General features: G+C 45.6%; 1 protein-coding gene across 1 annotated transcript in view; it reads right to left on the bottom strand.

The window, feature by feature from the left end:
* LOC129341262 (connector enhancer of kinase suppressor of ras 2-like) overlaps nucleotides 1-13,891 on the bottom strand; it is a 531,721-nt gene that overhangs the window by 45,744 nt on the left and 472,086 nt on the right. The window contains exons 16-17 of the mRNA XM_054996377.1: nucleotides 9,965-10,013; nucleotides 3,964-4,139 (exon numbers count right to left, since the gene is read on the bottom strand). Coding sequence (XP_054852352.1) covers nucleotides 3,964-4,139; nucleotides 9,965-10,013 — 225 coding nt within the window. The remainder of the gene's footprint in view (nucleotides 1-3,963; nucleotides 4,140-9,964; nucleotides 10,014-13,891) is intronic.

Here is a 13,891-nt window from a genome sequence, read left to right as displayed (position 1 = left end):
TTTTCATTAAAGGTACTGAACTGCCAGATCCCTGAACAAGCTCTTATTGAACATCCATTCTGTTTGTAGACAGCCAGCTGGAATGCCTTGAAATAGGAAAGCTTTTTTGGAATGATGAAGGCAACTTTGAACCTATTCAACATGTAAGACTCCACTTCTCACAAAAAAGGGCACTGTGACTCTGTTCACCTTTCTGCCCTGCATTCATTGTTTGAAAGTGGTTTTATAGGCATTGCTTTTCAGGCAGTAAAACCCTAGGTCACAATTCAAGTCGGTAGGGTTGCCAACAGCACAGAGAAGAAAATGTCCTCTTCCTTTAATAGAGGCTTAATATGCGGAAATGGGCTGTTGTGGCTTTTCATGGGATAGAGGCAAACAGTCTCACCTGGTAAATAACATCCAATTTTGGCTTTATTAAAGGGACTGGATATTTTTTCCCCAGGCTGCTTGACAAGCCTAAGGCCATTTCCACACATTGTTAAAGGCACGGCCTGCTCACTGAATACTGGCAGTTTCCCCCCTTAACTCCAGACATCTCCATTTTCAAAACGGTTGCAGGCTGTTTGGCTTCTGTTTTTTCAGCACCTTTTCTGGAATCAAGGGGGAAAGCTGCCAGCATTTGGTGAGAAGGCTGTCCCTTTAAGGACCTGTGGAAATGGCCAGAGTTAGAGTTTAAACAGCCAGTTTGGTGTAGAGGTTAAGAGCAGTAGGACTCTAATCTGGAGAGCTGGGTTTGATTCCCCACTCCTTCACTTGGGTCAGTCACGGCTCTCTCAGAGCTCTCTCAGTCTCAGCCCCACCCACCACACAGGGTGATGGTGTGGGGATAATAATGACACACTTTGTAAACCACTCTGGGTGCACGTTGTCCTGAAGGGCAGTAAATAAATTGAATGTTGTTGTTGTTGTTGTTGTTGTTGTTGTTGTTGTTGTTGTTGTTATCCATCTCCTTGGCTGAAATGGACTTGCTATAGGGCAGCCATTGAATGTGGTCTCAAAGTCGCTCTGCACCAGGTTGGATCAGTGGTGCTAGGATGGGGAGAAGAGGGAGGTCCCACACTGTTCCACCAAAGCAGTTGGAAGAATAATAATACAGGTATTGATCCAGACTGGGAAAATGGCCTGGGAGGAATGGGCTAAAAAACCGAGATACTGGTACTCTTCTCAAGTATTGCACAGACTGCTCTCATCCCAAAAGCAGAAGGGGGAGGGGGGAGAGAAAAGTGTGCGTGCGTGTGTGTGAGAGAGTGTGAGGGGCGGGGACATGGCTCATTCCATCAGTGCCTGGCCCATCAATGGCCAGGCATTCTGCAAAGGGAAAGAGAAGAGAACTAAGGTCCCTTTCATTGGCCACAACTGCTGTCTCATTAGGTTTTAAAAAGAGATGGACTTGCAAGGACTGATGTGGGAAGGGAAACCACATCACCCACCCCACACACACTGCTCTCCACTTCCCCAGGGGCTCATATTTACTTCCCTGTCCCTACCTGCTCACTCTTTTGCCCTCCTCCACTTGCCCACCCAGTTGGTCTTCCTGTCTTACTCATGTTTCCCCTAGCTCTTCCTATTTCCCTCCAGCAATGGACTCTAGTTCCTCCCCCCCTTGCCTCCTCTACATGGTCACTCCCACCATGGCACTCTGGGATGCTGAAGCAAATCCTTAAAGTCGGGAGGCCTCTTCTGCACGCTGTGGTGTGAGGGTAGAGCAACACAACGGGTAGAGCAGGCTTTGGTGCTGTGAAGGATTGTCTTAGCAACCCAAAATGACAACCAAGTTCTCACTGACTGTTCTTGAGAATTCTGAGTTGGCAAGCGACTCTGTGGATTCTTTTGTGCTGCCTGTGTATGTGCAAACGACGCCATTCCTGTTATTTGGAGAGGTTTTATGCCACAATTGATTTAAAAAAACCCCTTATTTACCTACAAACTAGGGGGTACCCACATGATTGCCGATACTTATACTCTAGTCCTGTGTGGCTCCATTTTGCTTTTTATCCACCAGAGGGAGGGAATGGCTTATATGACTATTATACAAATAGTGCGGTTTTATTCTTTTATCGTTGCAAACAACAGCATGAGTTTTTTAAACTGAGAGCATGGGGCAGAAAAAGCTCAAATAATATATGAATGGAAGCTTCCCTTCCAGCAATCCTGGGCAATGGAGGAAATTATTTAAGCAACCCGTACTGCCTTTTGTTAATATGATTTTGTCTTGCACCATGTACGTGTAGGCATTTCACACCCTGAAGCCTGTGCTCTTATTGCCCAATTTCATCTGAGACAACCTTAGGCTGCGACGGTAAAGGCTGAAATAGGGGATAACTAAATAGTGGTTGTCAGGCGACCCAAAAGCCAGCCAACCACTGTATTAATAATCAAATAGAAGTGAGGATAAGGTTTCCAAATGGAAACAAATCACCTCCAGAGTTTCCCCTTAGTTTACCTGACTCCTTCATTTATAAAACATTACCTTCACGTTGGCAAGCCAGTGTGCTGCTAAAAGCCTCATTCAGGAATGTGGGTGGATTGGGATGCTAAAACGGCATAGGTGTAAACTGGGGGAAAGCTGTGCAGTGCTGGCTGGTGAGGCTACCCCTCTCCCACTGATGTCATTGCGACAGTCTGGGGCTAAGGGTGCGACCCCAGCAGTGCAGAAGACACCATATGGGGGCCACTTGGTTCCGCTTGCCCCTAGCCCCCTGGGGTGCTCCCAAGACACTGCCCCAACGAGAAGATTCCCGGTAAGCTAAAGGTCCAGTCTCTCCCAGTTCAGGAAGTCTGCAGTCTGAATCTTTCCTCTGCCATCAACGGGCTTGGTGGCTTTAGGCAAGCTGCACTCTCTCCACCTGAGACCCGCATCTGCTGAATGTGGGTTATCATTCTGGCCTTCCACACGTGGTTATTGGAAAAGGTTGATACACATAAGCATTTTGAAAGTTCTGTACTGCTATATACGTGCTAAGTAAAATTGTTATCCTGTACAGATTTCTATGATATCCAGAGGCAAGGGGAGGGACGGAACAGAGCTGTGTGACATGGGGTATAACCGAGAATGGTGCTTTTCAGATGCCTGATGCAGTAGCTGGATAGACTTGGAGAGCAAATCTAGAGATGAACTCCAACCTGTTACACGATAGTGAAGCAAACAGCTGCTGAAAAAGGTAGTTCTAGGAAGAGAGAAGCCAGTTCATTTATTTATTTAGATATTTACTCCCTGTTTTTCTTTTCAGAGGGGACCCTAAGAAGCTTACAACATCATACTCCCTTCCTCCACTTAAAATTCTCACAACCACAGCCCTGTGAGGTAGTTTAGGCTGAGAATGTGTGACTGGCCCGTCACCCAGCAAACTTCCATGTCAGAGTGGGGATTATTCAGACCTGGGTTTCCCAGATCCTAGTCCAACACTGGACCAGGCTGGCTCTGCAGTTGGCCCTGTTCAGGCCAATGGAGATGGCAGGTATAGCCCGCAAGGTGTTCCACAGGCCATTTCAGTTAAGGACAAAGCTGAAGGGGAGAGGAAGTTAGCCCCCTACAAGCTGAACAATTGCTGTTTATTAAGAAAAAAAACCATGGACAGATCCATTCATGGATCCTGTATTGCTTCATCTAGCGAGGCCCTCAGAAGCACCCGTAGCCAGTTAGGGCTGTTTTGCTGGATCTGGAAACCGGTGGGAGGGCTGGTGGGTGGGGACAAGGGGATGGGCATGTGAAGTCAGTGATGTCACATTCGGATTCCTAGAGCTACCTTTTGTCACTTCCGGGTTGCACCCAGAATGGAAGTGATGTAGCAACATTGGTGATGTTACTTTTATTTACTTAGAGTACTTAGGTAAATATTTACTTATTTACTTAGAGTGGCGGTGGGCAGCATGGCTTACCAGCTGGTGACCTCCTGCCATATGACAAGCTTACTAGCTGTTTTTTTTTTTTAAGTCTTTCTCTTGGTTGCAGTCAGTACTCACATTCTGGTTGGTGTACCAATAGAGGGAAGAATCCTTCAGGACAAACCAGTATTTCTTCCACTTCTGGGTGAAGTAACCTTTGGCATCCTTTTTCTTCCACAACCAGCCCTCGCAATCCCCGTGCCCCAAGTCCTTGCAGGAAATCCGCCGCCTGCTGCTGTTGTTCAGCGAGCCTCCTGGAAATGGAAACAAGAGAAGGTAACAAAAGAGAGAGGGAGAGACGGTGGGAATAATATTGCCATTCTTCCTCCCCCCCCCCACCATTAACTCATTAAAAAAAACGTAAAACATCATTTCCATCCAAACCCTTCAAACAAAAAGTCAGGACAATCGATCTGCAAATCTTAATTTTTTTTGCACCTAATGCACAAGTTACTGCTGTCTCTTACAGCTAAACAGGCCCTCTTGCTTGCTCATACATCTGTCTGTCACATTTTTCCCCACTTTTCATCCAGAGAACAGTCCTGTGAAGGAAAGTTAATCTGAGAGTGAGTGAATGGCCCACGGTCACCCAATAGGGTTGCCAATTCCTGGAGCTTTGGGAGTAGAGACTAGGGAACGCTTAGTTGAGAAGGGAGCACAGCAGGCATGCGCTGCCATAGATTCCATTTTACAAAGCTGCCATTTTCCCCAGGGGAACTATCTGTTATCTGGAAATGAGTTCTAATTCTGGGAGAACTCCAGGCCCCATCTGGAGTTTGGTAATCTTATCATTCAAGGGCCGTTTTCATACTACTTACTCGTTTCAGGAACATCACGAAACATAGTACAAAACCCGTGGAAGATAGCGTCTTCTCGCAGGAGTTTTGTGCGATGTCGCGCGAGGTTTGCTCAATGTCGCGCAAAACTCTTGCGAGAAGACGCTATCTTCTGTGTTTTTTGCGCTACATTTCGCGATGTTCCAGAAGCGAGTAAGTAGTGTGAAAACAGCCAACGAGCTTCATTGCAGAATGAGGATTTGAATCTGGTTCTTTCCAGTCCTAATTTGACATCTGAGAGCCAGTTTGGCTGTAGTGGTTAAAAGCGTGGGACTCTAATCTGGAGAGCCGGGTTTGATTCCTCACTCCTCCGCTTGAAGCCAGCTGGATGGCCTTGGGTCTGACACAGCTCTCTCAGAGCTCTCTCAGCTCCACCTACCTCACAGGGTGTTTTGTCGTGGGAATAATAATGACATACTTTTAAAACCGCTCTGAGTGGGCGTTAAGTTGTCCTGCAGGGCAGTATATAAATCAAATGTTATTATTATAACCACTACACTCACTGGTTTTCTAGCATTATACCACTCAGGCTCACACACTTGTGTTTACTTTCTTCACATTTATAGCACTGAAAGGCAGGGGAAGTTTGATTTCTTTTTAAGGCAACAGGACCTTGTGGGTGAATGGAGCTGAACTCTCACCACTAGGACTGCCAGATCTCCCACTTCCACAGACAACCCTGCTTCCTGCCACCACTTTGTCAGCCAGCAGGAGAAAAATAAATTAAAAAGTTGACATTGGTGTGATGTCACTGCTATGGAAAACCTGGAAGTGACATCATTCTGTTCTAAGAACTGCTGATGCCTCTGGAGTCCCCACCCACATCTCCTACTGGGTGCTAGCCTAGGATATCTAGGGCTGAATTAGATACGCTGAGGACCTAAACTGTGTCAAGTTTAAGAGGCCCCATTGCATTACCAAAACAAATGGTAATTTAGCAAATTTTATTAATGTTTTGTATTGATAGGCCTCTCACAATCTGGAGGCCTAAATAGTAGCTTACTTAGTTTGTGCATAAATCTAGCTCAGCTTTCCTGCCTTACTTCACTGAGCTGCAGGCTCTTTTCTCTTCTGTACTTCAGTACTGAAGCCAGGATGGGAGAAAAAGATCCTGGGGGGAGAGAGCAAGGGAATGGGGGTGGGGGGTATCTCTCACCTCTGCAACCCTTTTCATGTAAGAATCGGTCCCTATCCATTCCACTTTATACGTGACAGAAACATAAGGACACACAAACATGGCCGCTGTATCTAGTTTAGCCCTCAAAAGAGAAGTTAAAAAATCTTGTTTCTTAACATTCTCTCTTCTTCTCATCTCCTACTTCTTCATCTTCGTAAGGGGCGGACACATAAACATGCATCTCTGCCATCATGACATCTAATTTGGTTCTGAGGGGAGATTTGAAGCTGGTTCTCCTTTAGTCCTCAGCTGGACGCTCTTGTTCAGTATGCCACATGCAGAGTCAACCTAGGGAAGGTGCTGAAGAACTGCTATTTGCCTTGCTGTGCGAAAAATGCAATCCATATTCCCTCCTACCACCCGATGGGGTGAACTGTTGCTCCAGGAGACTGTTAGAAATCAGGAAAATGGTGTGTGAGGAGGAAGTATTAAAATAACTCCCAACCTTGGTGTGGTTTGGAGGGAGGGGCAGTCTGCAGCCACTGCTTAGCACTATTAGGAGTTCCACTATTAGGAGTTCTGACTAGTCAGACCTTCAGTAATCCTTAGTCGGTTGCAATTTTAGGTGGGTAGCCCTGTTGGTCTGCAGAACAGCAGGATTTGAGTCCAGTGGCACCTTAGAGACCAACAAGATTTTCAGGGTATGCGCATTCAAGAGTCAGAGATCCCTTCTTCAGACACCAGGTTTGTATTGACTTCATTGACACAGGTGGCATGTGTCTGTAAGTGTGTAACACATGTGTGTGCTTAGGCCCAAATAATTGCTCCTCTCCTAAAACTATTTAGGGCCAAGCTAGAAGTGATGAGTTACACTTGAATGGCAAATGAACAGACTCGCGTATATTCCTCCCTGTTCGCTTGCGCTCCACTTGCACTCCACTCAATCATGTCGAGTGGAGCGCAAGTGGAGCGCAAGTTCACTTGCCATTCAAGTGTAATTCATCACTTCTAGCTTAGCCCTTAGTGGGTTCAAAGCAGAGGTGAAAATTGAACTCGGGATTTCCAAGCTCAGTTAGCTACTTCACTATCCCAGCTCTCATATTTTTATGTAAGCGGGCTATAGGAACTGATTGAATAAATAGCAAGCATCACATATTTCCACAGTGGGATTTATCAATACTTCATGGAATTGGCTCTGCAACACTGGCTTGGTTTCTCTACCATTTTAAAACTGGACAGTAAAATGCAGAATGAAGCCAGTCCAGGTACAAATGTCAGACGTACTTTGTCTGCCTCACCCAGCTCTTGATTTCTTAATGCTTCATAAAGATCAGACGACGTTACAGTTGATTGTGATTAACCGCATTGTGACTTCATTGTCTGACCTCTTTTAAACAAAGGAGGAAAGAATGGCCAATGTATGCCATTCGTATTTTACTCAGAGGTTAATTCAAATCAGGAAATTTTAGAATCAATGTAGCGCAACAGAAAAGACTTTATTTTCATTACTTCAACCCATCTGACTTAACAGCCCTGAAATTTTATTCTCTTTCTTCCTCTCTCCTTTTTTTAAATCACCAGAAACAGAATTTCCCCCCTAATATTCATATCACTTTCCCTTAAAAGCCTAGGGCAAATTTAATTAAAACATTAGACTGTTCACTGTGAAAAATTGAGTTTACATTGTTATATTAATTATATTTGTCCTACAGCTGTGAAGTGGTGTCAAGAGTTTAGATCACATTAAATTACTATTCTTTCTTCTGTGGTATCCCACAGCTAAGCTTTGGAAAGTTTATTCTTTTTGAAATAATATCCTGAATTCTTCTGGCCTGTTTTAAAAAGGAACACATAAACTGGAAAGGAAAACATAGCTCTTTCTGACAGCTTATGAGGGGGGATACATGTATATGTATATCTGTATATATCTGAGTATATCTCTGTGCTCTGTTTAAATGGTGCCCGATGTGTAAGTTCACTGGACAAGGAATCAATGTGTGATGTACAGAATTCTAGATTGCACAAAATTCTGGAGCACACACTCAGCTTGTATGAGGCACTGGCAAGCCTTATTAGGTCTGTTTTTGACTTTGTGACACTGAGTGTGCCTTCATTGTAGCTAGGGCTGACCTGAAATAGCTCCCCCAATTTTGTAACCATGTTCAGAGGCAGTGAAGCACATGGTGGGGGGTGGTAGTGGTATTGCCCCCATTGGGCCACTCTGCTTGTCACGTTTTTAGTACGATACACGCGAATGCATTTGTTGTGGCTCACAGGTAGCATTACCAACACAAGGCTGGCAGGAGACTCACCAAGGCAGTGGGGGCCCTCATAAGCAATGCAATGATGTCACTGGCAATGCACTGACATCACTTCCAGGGATGTAAACACCAAGTTTTGCTTGAATGCTAAAGCGTCCCTAATGACACCCTGATGTCACTTCTGGCCACGCGGGAAGTGACATCAGTATGTTGGGATGCTGGACATCCCCCCATTTTCTCCTTTATTTTTCTTCCACTGCCCAGCTGAGTGGCAGTGTGAAAGGCCTGCTGGTGGCAAGGGATTCACTGCCCCCCGCAGGAACTTGGGAAGCCCCCCCCAAGACTGCACACACTTCCATGTATAGGAGAGCACATCTCCAGAACCCCTAGATGCATCAAATTCCATGTTTCTAACTGAGGGCTGATCTGCATAGGGTTGCCAAGGCCCTTTACCCTTCCAGCGGGAGTGGGGAGACCTGGCACCTACCTTTTGGGATGTTCAAATGAGCCGAAGTAGCTGGTGCGAAGCCTGGATGCACTCCCAGGGCCTGCACAGTGACATCTCTCTTGGGAGTGATGCTGTCATGTCACACTAGGAACACGCCCCAGGAGGCCCATTTGAACATCCACTTGTACCTTTTCCCCCACTGGCCAGGTGAGTGGTGGCAGGCGGAGGAGGCTGGGCATGGGCGATCCTCTGCCCCCACCGGAGGAATGGCAGCTCTGGGTCTACACAATGTGGTTGAGCACGTTCTAAGTTGCTGATGTGACGTCCAGCATGAATATTTGACATGAGTGTTGATCATTGCAAATATTAATTTGCATTGTAAGGTCACGATTTTTTAAAAAAACATTAAAGGATTTAAAAAAAAACACATTCCCATGGTGATCTCTTTTCTCTCCTCCCTTCTTTTGGAGCGCTAGAGATTTGAGAGCTTGTATTGTGTAGTGGTTAGACCCAAGCATGATTCCCTGTTCTGCCATGGAAGCTTGCTGGGTGACTTTGGGTCAGTTACACAGTCTCAGCCTAACCTACCTCACAAGGTTGTTGTGAGGATAAATGGAAGCGAGGGAAACAATGTAAGCTGCTTTGGGTCCCCATTAAGGAGAAAGGTGGGGGAATAAATGAAGGAGCTATAGTACATAAAATATAAAATTCTCACATCACTGATAGTTTTCTCAGGGCTTTTTTTCTGGAAAAAGAGGTGGTGGAACTCAGTGGTGGAACTCAGGACCGCACAATGACATCACTTTGGGTCAGCTGGAACAAGGGGTTGTTTTTTAAAGTTTAAATTGCCCTTGGTGAAAATGGTCACATGGCCTGTGGCCCCACCCCCTGATTGCCAGACAGAGGGAAGTTTAGATTGCCCTCCTGTCTGGAGATCAGGGGGCAGGGCCACCAGCCATGTGACTATTTTCAAAGGTGCCGGAACTCCGTTCCACCACGTTCCAGCTGAAAAAAGGCCCTGAGTTTTCTAAAGAAAATTGTAGAAGCACTAGGTCACTGAAGAAGTATCACAGGCACACAGATTGCAAGATACTCCATTCTTTTGGACAGTTTGGAATCATAACTCAATGGCTGGAAAATGCCCAAAGCCTCACAGGCCCAGAGCATAATGCAAATGTACAAAATGTCATGGCATAAAAAGATCAGACGAAATCAACACAGAATTCTTGAGGGGGATTCTTGAACTGGCAAGCTATCAGCACAGCATGCCAAATGCACATGGTAAGTCTTCTAAACAAATCAATATATCATATCTTGATCAGGCTTCTTTGTGGTTTGATTTGCTAGTGTTTTGATTCTCCATGTTATTTATTACATCAACAATGTATTATACATGTTAATTATTCAAAGAATTTACCTTTGGGCCATTTTTTGCTTTTGACCCGCAAGGAAGCGTAGTGAAAAGACTAGAAAGAAAGAGAGAAGATGCCGGTCAAAACAAGCACATGAGGGAAAGCAGAACAAAGCAACTGTAGAAGAAAGCCAATATTCTGACATGTCATGAAAGTTACTGTTTCCTGTCATGGTTCTCCTTTTGCTGCCCTGAAAAAAAATGCTTTACAATTTTATTTAGAAGATTTCTATCTCACACTCCCCAATGTCTGCCCAAGGTTCCTGACAGCATAAAAAATAATCAATAAATAATACAATTTAGAACACACATATACACACACAAAGATATATATGACACAATTAAAATGTCTTAAAGGTTAGTTAACCAGAACAGCTGCAGTCATCAACTGTATCTTAAAATAACCTCTAAAATCAGCACAAAAGCAGATCTAAAAGCAGGAAGAGAGTAAGATGATAAAATTTAGTTTAAAGCCTGGTTGTACAAAAAGGTTTGGGCTGGAGCCTAAAAGCCAGTAATGTAGGTAGGGTTGCCTGTCCCCCGCTGGGGGCCGGGGATCCTCCGCTCCCACCCTCCAGCCTCCGCCTTCACTCACCTGGCTGGCAGAGGGGAATGTGCCTCCCCAAGTGTGCTTCTGGGCTGTGTGGCATGCTCCTGGGCATGCAGCAGCCCAATTCAAGCCCAAATCAGGCCAAATCAGGCCACTGCGGAGCGCAGCAGTGCTCCCGCGCTCCCAGTGGCCTGATTCAGGCTGAATCGGACCAGAAGGACTGATCTGGGCCCGAATTGGGCCACTGTTGTGTGCAGGAGCACTCTAAGGCCCCTCGTGCTGCACTGCAGTCCTCCCACGAACCATGAACCGCATGGTTCAGCTTTTTTGGGGTTCATGCCCATGTCTATTTATAACACCTATCTCCCATGCTCGCAGTAAAAAGTTATTCCAAAGTAGCTTACATCTATTGAAACAATAAGACAAATAGGTTAACACTTAAATCTGACAGCAAAAAAAAAATCAATAAGAAGTCATAAACTAGATCATTACAACAGTAAAAAGGGCAAGTAATAATAACAGATAAAAGCAACATTAGAAATGAAACCTAGCAATCAACACCAATACTTCACAGACAAACTACAGGTCGTCCAAAACAAAAAAAGATCATCAGATTTACACGGATAGATTCATTTTTATTCACTGCTAATCCTCCAGCACATGGTAGTATCTTGAAACATTCCATCACGGGGAACTTTAAAAAAAAACTGTTTAAAAAACTGATCTTTTGCCTGCTCATTCACAGACATCTGACATGCCTTATTTATATACCTTCAATCAACACAAGAATGAAAATTAAAACACAATGCAATTGATATCAACAGGCGTAGACTGGTAAAACTCTGCATAGGATTCCACTGTTAGCATCGACAGTATTATAAGTACCATCCTGGAAAAGTCCTCAATGCGTTCACACTTACATCCTTCTGAAAACTGTGAAGAATAAAACAGCATCTTCCCACCTTTGGTGTTTTAAGGATAAAGGTAGATATACTTGGGGAAGTGTTCCATAATTGGGGGGCCATAACAGACGGGGCCCTGTCCCCACCCAATTGACCTCTGAAGCAGGGCCCAACTAATAATCTCAGTACAGAGGCAAGTTCATATGGAACAAATAATAATAATAAAAAAACAGAACACAATCCACGTAATGCCTTTCTTTAGGACCCACCAAATGACTTACAACAGTGCTCCTGCTTCTCGTGTAGGAGAAGGCAGTCCCTGGAATGCTTTATTTTAAACTAGGAAGGGGAGTGGAAGACATAATGAGCATAATAAGGAATGCTGTTTCTGATAGCCATGCGTGCCACTGGTAAGTGTGAGAAAATCTACCATAATGGCACTCACTCTGAGGATCATGGAGAGCCACACTTGCAATTCTCATCAACCGAAAGAGCCACGTGACAACTATATGCCCTACACCAGGGGTGGGGAACGTCTGGCCCGTGGGCCGTATACAGCCCGCAAAGTCATTTGGACTGGCCTGTGGAGAGCGGTGGGCGAACCCCCCCAATCCCACCCTTCCCCCTGCTCCCACTTACTCACTTGGCAGGGGACGTGCTCCCACACCTTGACAGCAGGCGGTGGTGGCAGTGAAACAGGCTGCTCTTACTGCTGCCACCGCCACCTGCTGTTGCCAGCGCTGCCCGCTGCCACCGAGAGCGACCCGCAGCAATGGCGAAAGCGGCCTGTGACGTCGCGGCGAGAGCAAGCAGCAGTGGTGTCGACAGTGGGGGGGCACTGGTGCTGGCAACAGAGCTGCTGCTGCTGTGGCTGCTGTGAGCGGGCTGCAGCAATGGCGGCAGGGAGAAAGGGGACACAAGCGCCCTTTCTCCCGCATAAGTGACGTTGCTCCCGGAAGTGACATCATCATGCACGCTGCATGATGACGTCATTTCCGGGAGTGACATCATGCGCACAGGAGAAAGGGCCCTCCCCGCGTGGGACAAGATAAAGTTGGCCCTCGTTGGGAAAAAGGTCCCCCACCCCTGCCCTACACACTACCCCAGACATGCACAAACAATAACCCTTTTAATTACCAGAGTTCCTCTGAGCACCTAGAGTTCTCTTTCCCCATTATTGGGATTTTTGTTTTATATGTTACCATTCAACAGGAGTAATCCCATTCCATCACCTTATTCAGCTGCATATATTGACCTAGCCTGAAACATACATCTGCAGAACCTTGATATAATTGTCATGGGCAAGTTGTGTTGGGATTTAAAAACAAAATAGTTGTATTTTGGGCTCATGCCCTGACCTGGATAGCCCAGGTGAGCCTGATCTTGTCAAATCTCAGAAGCTAAGCAGGGTCAGCCTTGGTTAGTAATTGGATGGGAGACCTCCAGCGAAGACTAGGATTGCAGAGGCAGGCAATGGCAGACCACCTCTGTTAGTCTCTTGCCATGAAAATCCTGCCAGGGGTTGCCATAAGTCAGCTATGACTTGAGGGCACTCTCCACCGCCACCATCTCAGGCCCACAGTAATGATGAAATTATTCTAATTTCTACAAGAATTGCCCACTTTCCTGAAAGGCAGGGCAGGTGCCATGGGGAATAGTGCTCAGAAGATTCACATGGCATGTCAAAGAGCCATATGTGACCCCTGAGCCACTCAGTAAGGATCACTGGTACATTTCATGCATGCTGTCTGCTTCTGGCTACTCACCTGGATGTGTATATCTACCACCACAAAAGGAGTCAACTTTTAGCATGTGTTGGCCAATGATGGAAGGAATGTTTTGCGATGGAGGGCCACAAGCTGAATCCTTTGCCGGGTGGCAAATGCACACAAAAACCTGGGTCCAGATAGGGTACTTTCTCCATACCTTATCAAGCGTTTTTACCCCCATAGCTACCAAGGGTTGTGTAAAGTGGCTCTGAGATGCGTCTTTCCTTGTTACGACCGACTGTTGTATGTGCATCCGTCCAAAGCCCCCTCAAGGTTTCCACTTGCCTTGTTGGTTTCAAAATGAAGTTTCCATGCATCGTCACAGAGAACTGAATCTTGATTTAACGTTCCAGTGGAAGCATCCACACTGAAGCAAAGGCCTTCTGGTTAAGCAGTGGTGCCCCCTCTCCAACAGTATCAGTGCAGCTGGCACAACGCTCTCCATACATGCAAATCATTTTTTGAATGCAGCCAAATTGCACAGCTAGATTATGTCCAACTTTATTGATCCCTGCTCCACTTTCTCTCTCAGGATTCAACTCGTAGCATCAAGTCAGAAAGGGAAGGGAAAAAATGAAGTGCATTATACAAAGTTCCTTGCAAAACAGGTAACAGATTATTTAGAAGGTGAGTCAAGCCTTTCTCCTCCATGCCTTAAACCAAACTAAAGTCACTAACAAAGTCAGCCTTAAAAATGTTCGTGCCTACAGGA

This window comes from Eublepharis macularius, chromosome 13, assembly GCF_028583425.1.
Source record: "Eublepharis macularius isolate TG4126 chromosome 13, MPM_Emac_v1.0, whole genome shotgun sequence".
Lineage (NCBI taxonomy): Eukaryota > Metazoa > Chordata > Lepidosauria > Squamata > Eublepharidae > Eublepharis > Eublepharis macularius.
Note: the sequence above shows the minus strand (reverse complement) of the source record. Positions and strands in the feature narration are given on the sequence as shown.